This window comes from Anastrepha obliqua, chromosome 1 (assembly GCF_027943255.1).
Source record: "Anastrepha obliqua isolate idAnaObli1 chromosome 1, idAnaObli1_1.0, whole genome shotgun sequence".
Lineage (NCBI taxonomy): Eukaryota > Metazoa > Arthropoda > Insecta > Diptera > Tephritidae > Anastrepha > Anastrepha obliqua.
Genome location: NC_072892.1, coordinates 74,955,832 through 74,973,158, shown reverse-complemented (window position 1 = coordinate 74,973,158; position 17,327 = coordinate 74,955,832). Strand labels below are relative to the sequence as shown.

General features: G+C 34.7%; 2 protein-coding genes across 4 annotated transcripts in view; both read right to left on the bottom strand.

The window, feature by feature from the left end:
- Positions 1 to 17,327, bottom strand: part of LOC129242202 (tubulin polyglutamylase TTLL5) — a 100,462-nt gene that overhangs the window by 68,031 nt on the left and 15,104 nt on the right. The window contains exons 2-3 of one of the 3 annotated variants that reach the window (XR_008582171.1): positions 7,604 to 10,904; positions 3,303 to 3,431 (exon numbers count right to left, since the gene is read on the bottom strand). The exons of the other annotated variants lie outside the window; for them this stretch is intronic. The gene's annotated coding sequence lies outside the window, so the exon portion shown is untranslated. Of the gene's footprint in view, positions 1 to 3,302; positions 3,432 to 7,603; positions 10,905 to 17,327 lie in introns of those variants that run through there. 3 annotated transcript variants of the gene reach the window in all.
- LOC129242725 (uncharacterized protein CG7065) lies at positions 151 to 2,936 on the bottom strand. Its single transcript, XM_054879561.1, has one exon. The coding sequence runs from the start codon at positions 2,896 to 2,898 to the stop codon at positions 307 to 309; it is 2,592 nt and encodes an 863-aa protein (XP_054735536.1). The 5' UTR covers positions 2,899 to 2,936; the 3' UTR covers positions 151 to 306.

Sequence of the window (17,327 nt, the reverse complement as noted above, 5' to 3'; positions counted from 1 at the left end):
CTTTTGATTGAAATAGGTACTTCCATACGACTTTTTTCTATCGTCAATCGTATAGTGCAACTATAGTACTGTATTTACGAACAAACCCTGTATTATATGACAGGTGCATACATGTTTGCTATATTTTTGGCCAAGAGAATAACTACTACATATGTGGAATTAGTTATTTTTATTTTTCGCAAAATAGTTTCCAATTAAATCAAACACGTTTATAAACCTTAAAGACATACATATACAATATGTTCGCTATGCCTTGGATTTTAATACAGTTATTATTTACATATTTAAAAATATTTTAAAAGTACTTTAAAATTTTCTCCAATGCGAATTATTTCCATTCCATTTATTGTTTCGCTTATTTTGTCCTTTCGGTGAATGGGTAGTCCAATTAATATTTTTTGTCATTGCGTCAACTTGTTGTCTGGATTGAGACCCGCCGCTATTCATATATTGTTGATAACTATTTGCAAATATCGCACTTCCGTTACTATTATAATGGTTGCTGTTACAAAATGTTACATTGCTAAGGTTTTCACTTGAAATTATATCAGTATGTTTGTTGCCATATACAGGAAATTGAGAATCTGTGCTTCCTTGTGAACGACTTGGTTCAAAGAATCTCGAATAATTTCCTGATGTCTGGTCACATATATTCTTTTGGTTAAGTAAATCTCCTGATTCGCCTTTGGAAATAATTAAAGACTCTTGTTTTTTTTTCTCAATTAGCATATAAACTGATATAATTTTTTGAAGCTGAATGGGATCAATATCAGTTTTTCCTTGAGCAGCAAGCAAGTTGGATAATTTCAATGCCAACTCCTTTTTATCTACTTGTGCTGCGAACAGCTGATTTTTGCTGGAAATGTAATTTTGTTTTGGAATTTCCGCCCAATTCGTTATAGAATCAGATTTCTTCAATCTGTTAGCATTTTGATATAATAGATCCCTTACTTGGTCTACAGCTTTCCTCAAAACTTTCTGCTTAACGTCATCTAAAATGTCAGTAATAATTATACCTTTAAATTTCTCCATGGCAGTTTCTAATAGACTACAGTTTTCTGATGTCATTATTAGGGAATCCAATTGAGACGGATTATTTTTCTCTACTTGAAGGGCTTTAGATAAGAGCTCTACAATTTTCGGGCCTAAACTACCCAAATAGGCTTCTAAAGCTGTAAGTAGGCGAAGCACCGAGACTACTTGCGGTTTTGTAGTGTATTCTTCAATACCAAATTTTAACTCTTTTATCGGATGTTTATTATATTCGAAATCAGCGGCAGTCTTCATATCGTTCATTTTTTCATCTAATGGATTTTCATTTGACATAGGTAAATATAACCTTTCACGCGCATCAATTTTAATGTTTTCCACAGCTTGATTATATAACTCTTCAATACGAATATTAAAAAACCTTACCCATTCTGGCTGATAATTGTATGTTCGATGATCTAATCCCGACACGATTAATTCGTTTTTACGCCGCTTCCAAAACATTTCCCATTCTTGATCATAATCTGGATGTGTTTCGGGATTATTCCGATAGATTTGAAATAATTCATTTAATTCCATAACTTTCTGGTCAACAAAGTGCCGATATGCCTGCCCAATGTTATTCTCACGTAATGGAGAAAGGGATTTATGCTTTGAACTCAATTTCCAAACTGGTGAAATATGGCGTGAAGAAGAATGACGTGGCCTAAATGGTTGTTTGCAAGTATTTTTCAAAAAATCGTCTACCATAAGTTTATGAGTATCAATATCTAGTGTTTGAACTCCAGATACTACAACATTATCATAACGGTGTAATAATGAATTGTACGATTGTGCTTCATGTCCAGTGTCTACGTAAGAATTACAATTAACTCGTTTTCGATTTACAGTATTTTGATATTTAAATGGAGTTGCATTCGCACGTAAATCAAATGAAATCTTTTTAGAAATATTAGGGGGTGGCTGGTATTTATCAAGATCCGATATCAAAGCATCGACCTCCTTTGAATCAATTATATGTGTAAAAGTAGGTCCGTTTTGCTCAGAAGCATGACGACTTGAAAAAACTTTTGATAATATCTCGTGTCGATTTATGTTAAATTCATTTTCAAGACATTCATATGGTAAATCCCGACCATGGTGCTGCTCAATCCCAATCGCTAACCTTTTTAATATGGGTGTCATAACTTTGTAAACTTCATTGGGTTTCACATTACGTATATATTGACGATACTGACGTAAGGCTGTGGGAAAATGTCTTTCACAAAACTTAAGCCGATGATTGTAACCAAGTAAATGGTTTTGCATGCCTAATCCATCATCAGTAACCTCACAAAGGCCGCATTCGTAATTCGACTGGTTATGATTTGGTTTATTAATTTTAACAACATATTCCACTCCTACTAAGCCTTGAAGGTCATCATCAAACCGATTACAACTAAATTTTTTGGTGGAAAAAGCTGGTTTACTGGAATGTCCCAATGCGACACATGTCTCTTCCTTGTGTTTAATATTTGTCGGTAGTATGTTGATATTTGATTGATATTTAGGTTTTCGATCATCTGCGTTGAATGCTTTTATAGTTTCATCCACTTTCTTTATATGCACAGCTGCGGGATTTAAGACCATTTTAATTTTTTTAGTAGGGGGCTCGTTATGGACGTGTTTATCTAAATCTTCAGCTCTACTATTAGCTTCTTCCTCTTCGGCTAAACAATCTTCTTTATAATCGTCAATCGCAATGACGGTTGGCAAAACATCAGGTTCTTCTGATTTATCTGAAAACTTTTCAGACTCCTTTGGCGAATACTGTTTGTCCGTCTTTTGTATTGGTTCTAATATATGTACGTCCATGGAACTTTTCATTACATTATAGTTTATACCTCCTTTAATTTTTGGCGAAGGCATTTTATCTTTATCCGAAAAGTTTAAGGACGCATTTTTAATATTTCGAATAGGGTTTCCTGGCATACTATTATTGTTTAAACTTATCGACTTTTCGATATTATTTTTTCCGTATGTATATTTTGGCTGATAAAGTTGTTTTATCGAACTCATTTTAATTTTATGCTTTTTGCCGTCCACATGGGCAAATAAATTTTTAATTCCAGACTGTACCACATTACATACAGAGCATTGATATATGTTTTTGCTTGGATATTTCAATTGTATTAACGGTTTCCACTTACTATCCAATCTGTACTCAGTTGAAAGCAAGTCCTCAAGTGGTAGATGGGGTATGAGATCCAAAAATTCTCCATTGCTCAATTTTTCATTTTCGGTATAGCAATCGTTACTTTTTATCATATTGGATTAGCAGTGAAAGGCTTTACGGTGCAATAAGTTCTGTATATTTCAGTTCAAAAGAAAACAGTATTCAATATCTCTGGAACTGATGATCTCGAACACTTGCGAACTATAATTCAACGTTTGTTTTCCAACTAAAATGGAATGAAAAAATACTTTATAATTCGTTTAATTTCGCAAATCAATTGAAATACACTTTACTTATACTTGTATAACTAACATAAACTTATTTTCTTCTAAATCTACTTTAAAAGTGGAAGCTAAAATATTGTATCCAATAGGGAAATTTTGACTCGATACTTGCTCTATTTTGGTACTATTACGTTGTTGTTAAAGTATATTCCATGACTATTAACAAATAAGTATTACAATTATTATTTTATGTATTATACAAGAGAATAGTAGTTGTTTGCTCATTTCGTAAATGCGGTTCGTAACTGCGGACCGTATCAAAGTAATGTGCTGATCAACAAGGTCGGAACAGAATACTCAACTTTAAATATATACAGGGTCCGGCACTCGAAGTGTAACCATCCTCACACCGCTCGCGCAGCTGATGGGCATAAGCTGTCTGTTAGTTAGCTAAATGACAGTCTAGAGTATTGTTTACAAACGCGCGGAAGCATTTTATTGAGAGTAAACATGAAAAACGAAAATCAATAATGGATTTCACATGTAATAGTGTGATTGCATTATATTTGGCTAGAAAATTGTATTCTCCAATCTTGCAGTAATTGTTCGTGAGCTCGAGCACCTTAAAGTAAATAAAGTTTTTGTTTATTGCACCTTTACTCGTTACAATGATACTAGTAGCATCACAAAAAGTCATGGAGGTTGTCATCAGACTGCAACGTTACGTGAAATGGTTCAAAAAGTGAAGAATCGACTTGAGCGAAACCCCCGACGAAGTGCAAATCAAATGACGGAAAAACTGAAAATATCTGACCGTAGCATCCGCCGCATACTGATGTCATAGTCAAGCCCTACAAGATCCAAAAGGCACATGATCTCACACCAAAGCAGCAACAAATCAGAGAGCGAAGAAGTTTCTTTGCTTGGCCGAAAGCGATCAATTTCCGATCATTGTGTTTTCTGACAATATTTTTAAAATTGAACAATTCGTAAACTTCCAAAACGATAGGGTTTATTTGACCGACCGTTCATAGGAGAATTTGAATCATCGGTTGGCCACCAGGAGGCAGCACCCGCCACAGGTAATGGTTTGAATCGCTATAATTGCATATGGGCGCTCTCCAATCGTTTTCATTGAGCCTGGCGTCAAGGTAAATGCGAAATATTATCGGGAAAGTATTCGGGAGGTTGCTTTAAAACCGTGGGCAGACGAAAATTTCGGTGGTAGACCATGAAAGTTTCAACAGGACTCGGTACCGTCTCACAAAGCTCGAGTGAACCAAGAATGGCTAAAAAACAACGTTCCGAACGTTCACACAATGACTTTCAAGTTCACCAGACGCGATTACGATGGATTATTCTCTTTGGTCTATTTTGGAGAGCAAGGTCCAAACTAAAAGATGCACCAATCTCAAGGCGCTGAAAAAGACCATTGTCCGCGAGTGGGCCAAAATACCTACAAGTCATATTCGGGTAGCTTCCGATTTGTTTCTGGACCGTCTAAAGGCCATAGTCAAGGCAAAAGGTGGTCATATCGAGCAAAAGTAAATTGATTTTTTACTTTGAAAAAAGTAATTCTCCAAACTAAATTTATGTCCTTTTTAATTGGTTACACTTCGAGTGCCGGACCTTGTAGAAATCAGCTTCAACTACACCAACCGCGGTGTATTTGTTTTTTGAATGGAGCTCGAGAATTAAAGTTTAGTATTGGGTTTTAATGTAATAAAGTGACATGCTGCAAAAGAACTGAATAAGAAACTGGTATAATATAAACGAAGATTGTAGCGTTTTTAAATCTTAAAGTCAATAAAAAAAGAAAAAGGAAAGGACAGAAACAATTCGGTTAAACAGGGTGTTCCATATAGAGATTTATTTCTAAGAATTAAAAACATAAAAAAATAATAATTTGTTTCGATATACGAGGCTGTCTTTTATATTTTGCGGTTTTATAACGCTACGTGTGATGCGCTGTAATTCGATATTTTTATCGAAAAGTTTGGCAATTTCTTAGCTTAAACTTACATTGGATGTTTTCCCTTATGAGCTTTATTTGTTCTGTTTTCAGTGCGTTGAAAAATTCGTAGGTGGAATTAGTTTTAGAAAATTTGTGTGAGATAATTTGTTACGACTTTCGACGTGGATTGTCGAGACAAGAGTGCACTGATCAGCTTACTTTGACATTTGACGTTGAAGCACCACTATACTTGACCATTGCGAAACGCTGATATGAATTCTAATATGACCGTCGATGCTTGAAGGATGAATGACGCAAGATAGAGCTATGTGGCATATTGCGAGATAGAGGCATCTTTGGGCATTAGTGGGACCAGCATAGATTCAATATGAACACGACCAAGACAGCATGAACATTTGGTTGTCCAGAAGATTTGTTCTCGTTGGGTACCACATAATTTGACAATTGCCCAAAATACGAATCATGTCGATTGGTGTGAAGAAATATTGAAGAAGGATTACTCAAAAAATCGAATAAATGGGACAGCCGCCCTACACCGCTGATTTGGCAAATATTAATTTTTTTTTTTGTTCCCGAACATCTAAAATAAAATGCGAGGTCAACGTTTTCAAACTGTTGAAGCCTTCTGAGTGAGAAAAGTGTTTTGATAATTAGTGCAAGCGAATGCAGAAGTGTATTGACTTTCAAGGAGAATAATTTAAAAAAAAATTAAAACCATTTTACTGTGTTTTCATTATTGGGTCCAAAATATAAAAGGCGAGAGAGCGAACTATCCCGTTGTACCACCAATGATACAACCGCTCCAGAATCCGCATCAAACTGTCAGTCCCTTAGAATTCATTGGCTTTTCGACGATCAAGTGAGGGTTTTCCGATCTCCAGAAGTGGAGTGGGTGCAATGTTGATATCGATGGCGAGTCCATGTTCCAGGACTGTATCGCACACTCTAGGCTACGGAAACCACAATCTCGTCCGTGCACATCGTACGACGGCGGAGACGGTGAATGTTATATATATAGCATACATGGCAGTCTCAACTATATTTTTTTTGCACAAACTTGCGTATAGCAGGCGCGCGGTGAGTGCCTCATTTTGGCTGAAACCTGTTTTCAATAAATGCGCTGTTTGGGCTACACAACATTGGAAACAAGTTTGCGATATTTTCCAATGGTGATCAAGCGTAAAACGATTTATTTCACTCCGCGGAGATCGGATACCGAATTTCTGTCAAGATTTCGGGAAAAGAAAAGAGAAACGGGAAAGAGCTGTCACTGCCAAAATAACATATGGTTAAAAACCAAAACACTATATGGACCACCCTGAATATGATACAGTAGTTTAAGCCGCAAGGTGTTTTATTAATAAACATTCACTTCAAAATAATTTATTGGAACGACCTCGCAGATCTTACTGAGAATATCTTTAGTGCATCTTCTTATTTATACGGCCACAGCAAGGACGCAGCTATTTTAACAAATGTTAATGACAATCTGCGCCTGATACCCCAACATCTAGACACAACGGGAGTAAACTGCCTCAACAAGGTCATTAGACTGTCGTTGACCTCCCAAAGGGAGTGATATTGTCCGACACCTTGATACTCCCCTAATTCACGAACCGCTTGAGGCCAGAAAAACATTACCTCGTTAAGTGCACAACACTTAGAAGACAGCTCCAGGAATATGGGCGAAGGCCACATGATGCTAGTATGTACAATTAATTGTGGTGTCCTTAAATTGGTTCAGAAATGCTGAACAAGCAATAATTAATTATATTCTGCTGCAATGTCACAACTACATTAATTTGACCATCTATTTTTGTAGTACACAAAATAACAAACAAAAAACAGAAAGGGTTTAATTTCAGCGGGTTTTCCTTTACTATTTCTATAGACTATTACTTTGGTAGTACATAAGGGATGTTTTTAAAAAGCTTTGTAGAATGTAGGCAAAATTTAAAAATGTAGAAGATTTTTGTTGAACATCTTACGAGCGGAAACGCTCAACTCCTAGACGCTACGGTGAAATCATTATTCTATTATACGGAAACTATCTAATGTTTTTTAAGAAAACCCTGAATTACGTCTTAAAAAAATATCCCTTTATTCTTGAATATTACATGCTACATACAAATCATCCAACAAAACAAAAGTTCCTCCAAATTAAAAAAATCCATATAAATGTCAATTAGTTTCGATTACCTTAAATAATATTGTTGGTCCATAGATACTTATAAGTACATGTGTACGTTGTATAATTAACAACAAAAAGAAAAAAAACGATTTTTTAAAGTTCTTCTTGTAAGAGCTGTTTAATCAAGCGATAGTAATTAGAGCCTTATTCGAGTTGACCGACTCATTTAATCTAAAACATTTTTTATATAATTTTATCTGTATTTCAAAATCAGCATTGCTGATTATTTAAAGAGACATTTCTCTTAATGGCACCAACGAAGTCATAATTTTGATAATTTTGTGCTACACTTATTGGTTTATAATTAGGATTCGGTCTATTTCCAAACGTCCCAACGTTGCCAATATTGCCAATATTGCCAGGTGTATTATTCACACTATTGTAGTTCTGATTATTCGTAACGTTTTTAGCAGCTCCGTTAAAACTTCTTTCAAAACATGTAGATTTGGTTAAAAAGTAAGAAGAATTCAATTCTGGATTTTGCCAGTGACTACCTCGGGAATTCGCCTTCTCACCAAATTGATCTATACCTGGACCACATATTCCTTGACTTTGGTCGTTGTATGTTTTTTGATTATGGGAGTTGTTAAAAGCAGAGTTGTTGTTATTTTTCTGCATTGATAACAGTTCCATTAGTGTATCAGATAACAATTTTTGAGTAGAAGGGAATGTATTAGCCGCCCTAGTACTTTCCACAGCGCCAGCTAATTTTAGAAACACCGGGTTTTCCACTTTATTTGAAAAGGATGTTTGTATGTTACGCCATCCCATTTTATCAGCATGTTTAAGTAAATCGGTGGTAAATTGAATAACACGGTTAAATCCCTGCACTTTAGATCTATCTAATAAGCCAGCAAAGAGTAGTCCCTTCAACTTCTCTACTGCTGTTTCCAAAAGTGTGCAATTATGAAAGGTCAAAATTTGTTGTTCCAACTGACTGTTATTACAATTTTTTTCTATCATTAAAGCTTTAGAAAGTAAATCCATTATTTTAGTCCCCAAACTGCCAAGGTAATCTTCTAAAGCTGTCAAAAGTCTCAGTACATGGATAACAGTAGGTTTACCATCCTGCATTTCATTTTCCAAATAGCGAGAACTTGCGGATTGTGATATGACATCTGGAGACCTCTTTTCATTTTGCAATTCATAAGTATTATCAGACTTTAGACCAAAGTCTTTTATATGTGCAAGCAAATTTGATGAATTGTTTATTTCATAGTCTGATAAGCGATTTCTTATTTCCCTTTTTGAATCACTTATTTCCTTTTTATAAAGTTCCTCCAAACGATTTTTGAAGTATTTAACCCACTCGGGTTGGTAGTTGTAGGATCGGTGGTCGATTCCTTGTGAAACAAGTTGTTCCTTACGACGACGCCAAAATCCATTCCATTCTTCGTCGTAAAGAGGATGACTTTCAGGATTTTTCCGATACTCTTTATACATGCGCTCAATTTCAAATGTCACGACTGCTACCTCATCTCGTTGAAATGAGGAGACACTTGCACCATACGCTAAATGTTGCCTAGATTCTTTATTTCTTTTTGTTGGCGCAATCTGATGAGGTGACAGGGAACGTAAAAGAGATTTACTGTATTTTTTCGGAGGAGAAGGTGAGCGTTTTCTTTTACGAATGTCAAAATTATCCCCATTTCTTTTGTTTGGATCATGGCATCGTTGATTTAAATAAAGTTTTTTCTCTGGTTTTTCCACGAATCTGGCATAATTGTTAGTATGCGCCACGTATTCGGTTTGTTCTCTGATTATCTGTTTAATCTCTTCATCCGTCATAACGTTTGTGAATGATGGTCCATGTTGCTGGCAAGCGTTAGGATAGCTATATATTTTTGCTATCAACTCCGTCCTCATTTTGGTAAATATCGATAATAAAACCACGTAAGGGGTACTGCGACCATGGTGTTGTTCAATTGCAGAAGCAATCTTTGACAAAATATGGTTCATTGCATTGAAGTAATCAATATACTTAACATGCCCAATTGCATTTTTAAACTTTTCTATGGTATTAGGGTAATGCAGTTCGCAATATTTAAGTCGATGATTATATCCGGTAAGATGGCCTTGCATACGGTTTTCATTAAGTACGATTTCACAAAGGCAACATTCGTACATCGGATATTTATCTGTTTTTGTTTTTAGTATTTTAACAACATATTCCACTCCTATGAGACCCTCCACATACTTATTCTGAACTCGCATTTTTTCTTTTATATTTTTAACTTTATTAGCAATTGTAGCAGATAAAGAGGGCTTTATATTACTTTCATGTACTTTTTGAATACTTCCTAAGTTTTTATCTTCATCGGTATCTTCAATTTTTTTTAACTTCTCAACGTCGTTCGAGTTTGGTGATGATTCTTTTTCAAAATTCTCCGTTTTTTGTATATTAATGCAAAACGTTTCCCCATATCCAAAAATACAGTTTTTAGTTAGATTTTTGTAACTAGAACAGCGAACGCCTAAGCATGATATTTGGGCTCGTTTATGTGTGAACCCTTTGAGATGACAGTCCACAGTTATAATTCCAAAACAAAACTTTGAGCACAAAGCACAGTAGAACTTGGTGTTTGCAGTTTTGTTCACGGTTATCATCCGAACCCACCTCCCTTTTTCTGCACAAAATTCGATATTTAATATATCTTGAAGTGGCAATTTAACATCTACCAATAAGTCTTCAGGTTTGGTTACATCTTTTTTTAGAATTATATTAATAAAATTCTCATTATCTGTAACCAAGTCTATATCGCCTTCGGATTCTCGAATGCATTCAGCAATCATTTTCGATGTCGATAAGGTGGATCGCTCTTCACTTGAAGTAATATTTTTAGTTCGTACGGTATCAGTTTCAGTATCTCTATCAGAAATATTTTCATCACTTTTAATATTTCCACATTCCTTGTCATATGTATAATAGGGATGATAAAATTGTTCGACATTTTTCAGGGATTCTTCATGAGACTTTTCTTTTAAGTGACTGCTAAACTTCTGGCATTTTATTAATTCTTGACAAGCAATGCACGTAAGTGAACTAAGCTTGTTTTCTTTCTTAATGGAAGCTTTAAATAAATAGTCCCAAGATCCATTTGCTTTAATTTGAGTCATTAGAAGTTCTTCTAATTCAAGATGTGGTATGTAGTTTAGAAATTCATTGTTATTTAGCCGAGGCGGTTCTGATACACCCAGTGCCGCCATTTTTAATTTGAATGTGCTTTTATCTTCAAAAAAGCTCAACACTGTAGTAGAAGTAAATCAATGCGCGATTGTGGTGTTAAATATGGATATTTTAAATTTTTACTAAAATGGCAAAAGAAATAAATATAAATGTTAGGTTTGTGATCAATTAAATTTGTTGTAATCAACGTATAATTTATATACATGAAATACGGCAATATTTAAAGAAATAATGCGACTATAAATCTTACATTGCTGTATATTTAAATACGAGTGAATATAAGAGAAAAACGTACTATACTATATATATATATACTATACGACCGATAGCCCTGGTAGGTAGTTCTGTAAACATATTACTTTATAATTTTAAATATAATTTAATAAATAAATAGTAATAAAAATATACGACCGAAACTACAGTACGTAATGAAATTGAACAAGTTAAAACTTTTTGTCAATTTCATATATATATTATATTATATATTGTCTTTACATAAGCAAAGTTTAAAAAATTTAGACAAATTCTTCATTCAAAGATTTTAACCTGCATTTTTTTCTGATTATGCACCTTTATAGTTGAAGAATATAATACTATCGAATAATATAGCATAAAACTTCAAAATACCATCCGCAAAACTAAATATTTTAAAAAGTAAAAAAAAAAAATGTTTTTTTTTTTTTTTAATTAATTTAAAAGCACTTTAATGTTCTAAAGATAAAACTCTTCGAATTTTTTATGAATATTAATAACATTTTTCTAAATTTTGGATAATTGTTGAAATTTTGTCTAATATGGTCTTGTTTATAGCAAGAACAATATTTTTATAAGAAATTAACAAAAGCACTTTTAACTTGCTCAATTTTGTTACATACAGTATTGTGGTTTCGGTTTTGTTATTGTTGTTGTAGCAGTATCTTCGCCCTGTCAGTGTAGTGTAATCACCGATCGTCTTCGTCTAGCTCATCTAACGGTAGGCCCAGGAAACTAGCTGTTTCGACGGGTTGGGCCCAGAGGGAGAGAGGTGTTAGATGAGTGGGTTTGATGGGGCATGTGAAAAGGTGGTTAGTGCCGCGCGGGGTGCCTTCAAATGCCGGATACATGTTGAGTATGTCGGGGTCGATTCTGGATAAGTAGGAGTTTAACATGCTACAGTATCCAGAACGTAATTGTGCCAAGGTTTCGGTCGTAAATAGTGCATAGTAATGAAGTAGTACGGTCGTAATATAGTAAAGGGTGATCAATTTAGAGGTATCGGACTTAATATTGAAATACAAAACGTAAATTCAAATTTATTCGGCAATTTTATTATTTTGCTTTAGAACCATTCATGAAATTTATTTGTTAAAGATATTTCCTTTCAAATGTTGGCCGCAACTGCGCCGTAATTCGGCCATCCGCATCCCCAATTTTGAAGGAATCGCTGAAGGACTTCGGTCGGTATATGATAAACAACATGACGCGATAGCGTTCGCCATTCACTGTTACATTGGCACCAGTGTCGTCTTTGAAGAAATATGGGCCGATGATTCCTCCAGCCCAAACGCCGCAACAGACAGTTGTTTTCAATAGTACACCATAAGTCGATTTTCATAATGCAATTGTACGGTTTGTGAACATTATTGAGGCGTAAGTCTTTCCATGATGAAATGCCAATAAATACTGAAAAAAATTATGTACAATATTTAATTTCACAGTAGTCACGCGTGATCCGTCAAAAAAAACCTATTGGAAAAAGTACCTCCAATCTGATCACCCTTTAGTATATAATATTAATTTGTTGACTACTTGCTGTAAAATAAAATGGAATGTTAAAATAATAAGCTTAAGCTGTAAGCAAATGTTTATATATATATTATTTACAGTATATCAAACTTTATTAGTCTTAAAATATACCAATTGAAACTATTGACGATCACGAAATGATCTTATCTCCAGTTTTGGATTTATAATTCGTTGCGTGACTACCATTTGGAATTCGGAGTACGTTGGTTCGAATCTCCGTGAAAAATGAAGAAAAAGCTTTTTCTAATAGCGGTCGCCCATCGACAAAACTCCGAGTGTATTTCTGCCATGAAAAATCTCCTCATAAAAAAAGATATCTACCCTTCGGAATCGGCGGTGGAACATCAAGATGCACACCATAAATAGGTGTATATTTCAAAATTACTAAATAAGATAACCGATGATGGAATTTATATAATAAACAATCGCGCTATTTTTCATATGGGAAAAATTTAAGTTGGAATATCTTGAGAGACATGACTGTACATAAACGGTTAATATTTGGACAAATAGATGTAATATGGCTCCATGGTTTTCCATCGAATGTCGCGAGGAGATTCATTCCACAATGAAAGTTGCATATTTCTATGCAGTTTAAAAGAAAAATAAAATTTGAATGCTATACTTTGGTGAAAGTTCTCTGGCCATAGGTATAACTGTTTTGCATGAGGGTAAATAAAAAGATATTGACACTACAATCTACACATTTTGCAGACTTCAGAAAATGTAAATTTCTGTTTAGACTGTGATGAAAATTCACCCTTTAAACCATGGCGTATAATTTAAATGGGCATAGTTACAAGACGAACCGAAATATTGATCTTAATGAAAAAAAACTAAAGGTCGGCTTTACAAAGAAAACTTAAGTTCTATTTAAGCCAAACCTTAGCTAAGTAGAACTTAATATTTCTTTTAAACTTGCATTGAACAATGCATACTTAAGTATCGAAAATATTTAATATTATTAGTATCGTAAAAGAATGTCTTGTGCACATATTTAAACAATTACCAAATGCGAAATATTTGAAGAGATAGAGGTGGCGGTTTTTTTCTTTTTAATTTAATATATCAAGCTAAGATAAATGCAAATACATTTCTTAAATTTACAAAATAACAACAAAGTTGAATTGAAAGTATAATTGAAATTCGTGAACGGTCGGCTATCGCCTGGTTGTCCGCAATACAATTATATTTATTATTTCTTCATATAATATATTTCTTGATGAATTTCTTAAGTTAGAGAAAAAATTTATTGTAATACTGTACATGTTTTATTGTATTTATTTTTTTAATAATTTAAAAAATTGTATGTCCGAAAAAAGTTTCACATAATACTATGGGAATTGTAACATAAGAAACATACATATCACAATTTAAACAGATTTATTTGAAGGGAAACAAAATTGATTATATGTAAATTAAAATTCTAAACCGATTTTGAGTATTAAGTCAATAATTTATTTGAATGCTTTATTGCACCATACATTGATTTGTGTTATACAGAAAGTCCTGGAACGGACGCGCAAGCTAAGTTACTGTGGATCATACAATCATACTCCAATTGGCTGGGTCATGTCGTCTGAATGCACCAGCTGGTGGTAGCAGAGGAAGAGAAAGGCCTCCTCTGCGTTAGAAAGATTAGGTGGAAAAGGACTTGGCTTCCTTTGGTGTGTCCAATTGGTGCCAGTTAGCACGAGAAAGAAACGATTGGCGCGCTTTGTTAAAGTCGGTCAAAATCGCGTAAGCGGTTATCGCACCAATTAGGAAGAAGAAGACACTCCAATTATTTATGGAACACGATTTCATTTATACGGCTGGTTTCACAGGATTGCACCCTGTTAACCCAGTTTTCCTAAGGCTTAAAGGCTTGAATTGTTAATAGAGTGTTCACATAACACCGGTTCTTCTCAACGTCCTACAAAAAAGTCTAACGGCATCACAGCTCCGACATCGCCGACACGACTGATAGCATAGTTCGTAAAAGAACAATTGTGGCATAGGCTGTGTGCCACAGTCCGCTATAGTCCAAGTCGATGTCTTCAATTCCCAACCACAAAATCGCTTATCACGCCTCTGTAGCTCTCATCGTTCACCGAAATTCCGTTTTATTAGAGGTCCACAAAAATCCAAAGATACTTAGTCGTGCCATAAGTTCTGTTACAAGTTAAGTCCGTTATACAAAGGCAATTATAATACTTTTTTAATGAAGTTAATCTTATTTCATCATATAAATATTAAAAAACAATTTTTAGGAAGGAACTTGGCTTAACTTGGTGTGTCAACTGTCGCCGGTTAGCACGAGAAACAAACGCGCTTTGTTAAATTCGGCCAAAACCGCGTAAGCAGTTATAGCGCCAATCACGAAGAACACAACTAACTGAAAAAGAAGTGAATGCAATAAATCTATGTGTTAGGCCATAGACTTTTCAGCCCAAGTGTTATATATATACAAAGATGAGAGCACCTGTCATGACAAAATTCACAATTCACCAAATATTTTGGTCTTCCTCGGAAGAAATAGATTTGTGGATAGCTCAGGCGCGTGAGAGAAGATGTGGTGTGCTGTGCTCGTTTTATGAATGAATGAGCATTAACTTGCGTTTATAAATGAAATAGTTTTTGTTGTATTAAAGAAAATTTAAGAATGCTTTGCGGCAAAGCGGTCATGGTGCTGTGCATGCTGCCGCTTCTGCGCCTACAAATGTATTTTGGTTTTGTAGGTGCAATATTTGGAATTTCGCCTAAGGGGCGACAAATTTCATTTAATGAATAAAGTGTATATTTTTTTATAAACATTTTTGGATATATAAAAATATGTATGTACTTGTATGACAAGTATAAAATTATCTACTTTTATGTGACAAATATTAAAATAAAATATCCGCATCCTTGTATATATATACATAATAATAAATAAACCTCTTACAATAACTCCTCTGAGTGCGATCACTAGATTCTCAAATAAAATCACAAATTAATAGTAACACACTTGCTTTACATTTTTTCCAACACTTTACCCTAATTTTACACGTTCAGCTTAAGACTAAATAACTCTATTACTTTTCGTTTCTTCGCTTACAAGTTCAATTTTCAACTGACTACCCCTTGCGCATGCACCTTGGCTTATATACATGTGCTTAATATTATATCTATTTTGGCAACTTCTGTTCAAGACTTATCTATAGAAGAACTGATTAATACGTCTTGGGCGAATTGGCACTTCTGTCAAAAATTTTTGCCAAGGAGAATTCGCTTTATTTACAGATTTCTTTGTCTCTACATTGTTATTCAAAATACGTATATTGTTATATATACAGTTATATTGAAACGCAAAAATAAAGATTATCCGTATATATCATAATATATTATTTCATTGTTATTTTGAATGAAAATATGGTGAAATGTGTATTGTGCGGAAAAACGATGTTAAACAACATGGTTTATTTTTCCTTTCTTTTTGTCGTATGTTTTTCAATTTATGTTTCAGATCTTGGTATGGTAGATGCATATGCTGCGGAATGCGATGTGTTTGTTTTCCTATATTGAAATATTGAAGTCAACCATGTCCATGCAGTGAAGCAAGAAAACTCCACTATACCAATACCGGTTATGGATTTCATTAGTCCCGATACGTTTGGATAGAACGCAAGTCGTTTGGTGTGTGGTGGCTTGAATTGGGGGTTACATTACAAATGAATCACTTTGCCAAAAGACACTTTGAAGGATTATGAACATTTTAAATGTCAATTTAAAACACCAACAATGTCTGGTTGCTTATTTGCGGTAAATCGACAGTGTTTCGAATAGACTGGTGCCTACGATGACGGAATGAATATCTGGGGTGGTAAAAATATTAAAATGTACTTTCGTGTCTGGTAATATTATGCCACTAAAGAATATATCCGTGTTTGCGTGTAGGACACAGTTTCAAACACATTTTTGAAAAAGACGATTTCGAGTGCTGATGCACTGCCATAAGCTAGCTGTTATTTGGCTAAATGACAGTCCAGAGTATTGTTTACAAGCGCGCGGAAGCGTTTTGTCGAGAGTAAGCACGAAAAAAGAAAATCAGTAATAGATTACACATGTACTAGTGCGTTTCATTATATTTAGCAGGAAACTCACAAACAGCGATTGTTCGTGAGCTCGAGCACCTTAAAGTAAATAAAGTTTTTGTTTATCGCACCTTTACTCATTACAATAATACTGGTAGCATCACAAAAAGAGGTTGTCATCTAAAGACTGCAACGTTACGTGAAATGGTTCAAAAAGTGAAGAATCGACTTGAGCGAAATCCCCGACGAAGTGCAAATCAAATGACGGAAAAACTGAAAATATCTGACCGTAACATCTGCCGCATACTTATCTCATAGTCAAGCCTTACAAGATCCAAAAGGCACATGATCTCACACCAAAGTAGCAACAAATCAGATAGCGAAGAAGTTTCTTTGCTTGGCCGAAAGCGATCAATTTCCGATCATTGTGTTTTCTGACAATATTTTTAAAATTGAACAATTCGTAAACTCCCAAAACGATAGAGTTTATTTGACCGACCGTTCATAAGAGAATTTGAGTCGTCGATTGGCCTAACCAGGAGGCAGCACCCGCCACAGGTAATGGTTTGAATCGCTATAACTGCATATGGGCGCTCTCCAATCGTTTTCATTGAGCCTGGCGTCAAGGTAAATGCGAAATATTATCGGGAAAGTATTCTGGATGTTCTTTTGAAACCGTGGGCAGACGAAAATTTCGGTGGTAGA

Bases quoted from the DNA above. Each gene is read 5' to 3' on its own strand.
- LOC129242725 (XM_054879561.1), bottom strand. From the start codon at position 2,898: ATGCCTTCGCCAAAAATTAAAGGAGGTATAAACTATAATGTAATGAAA.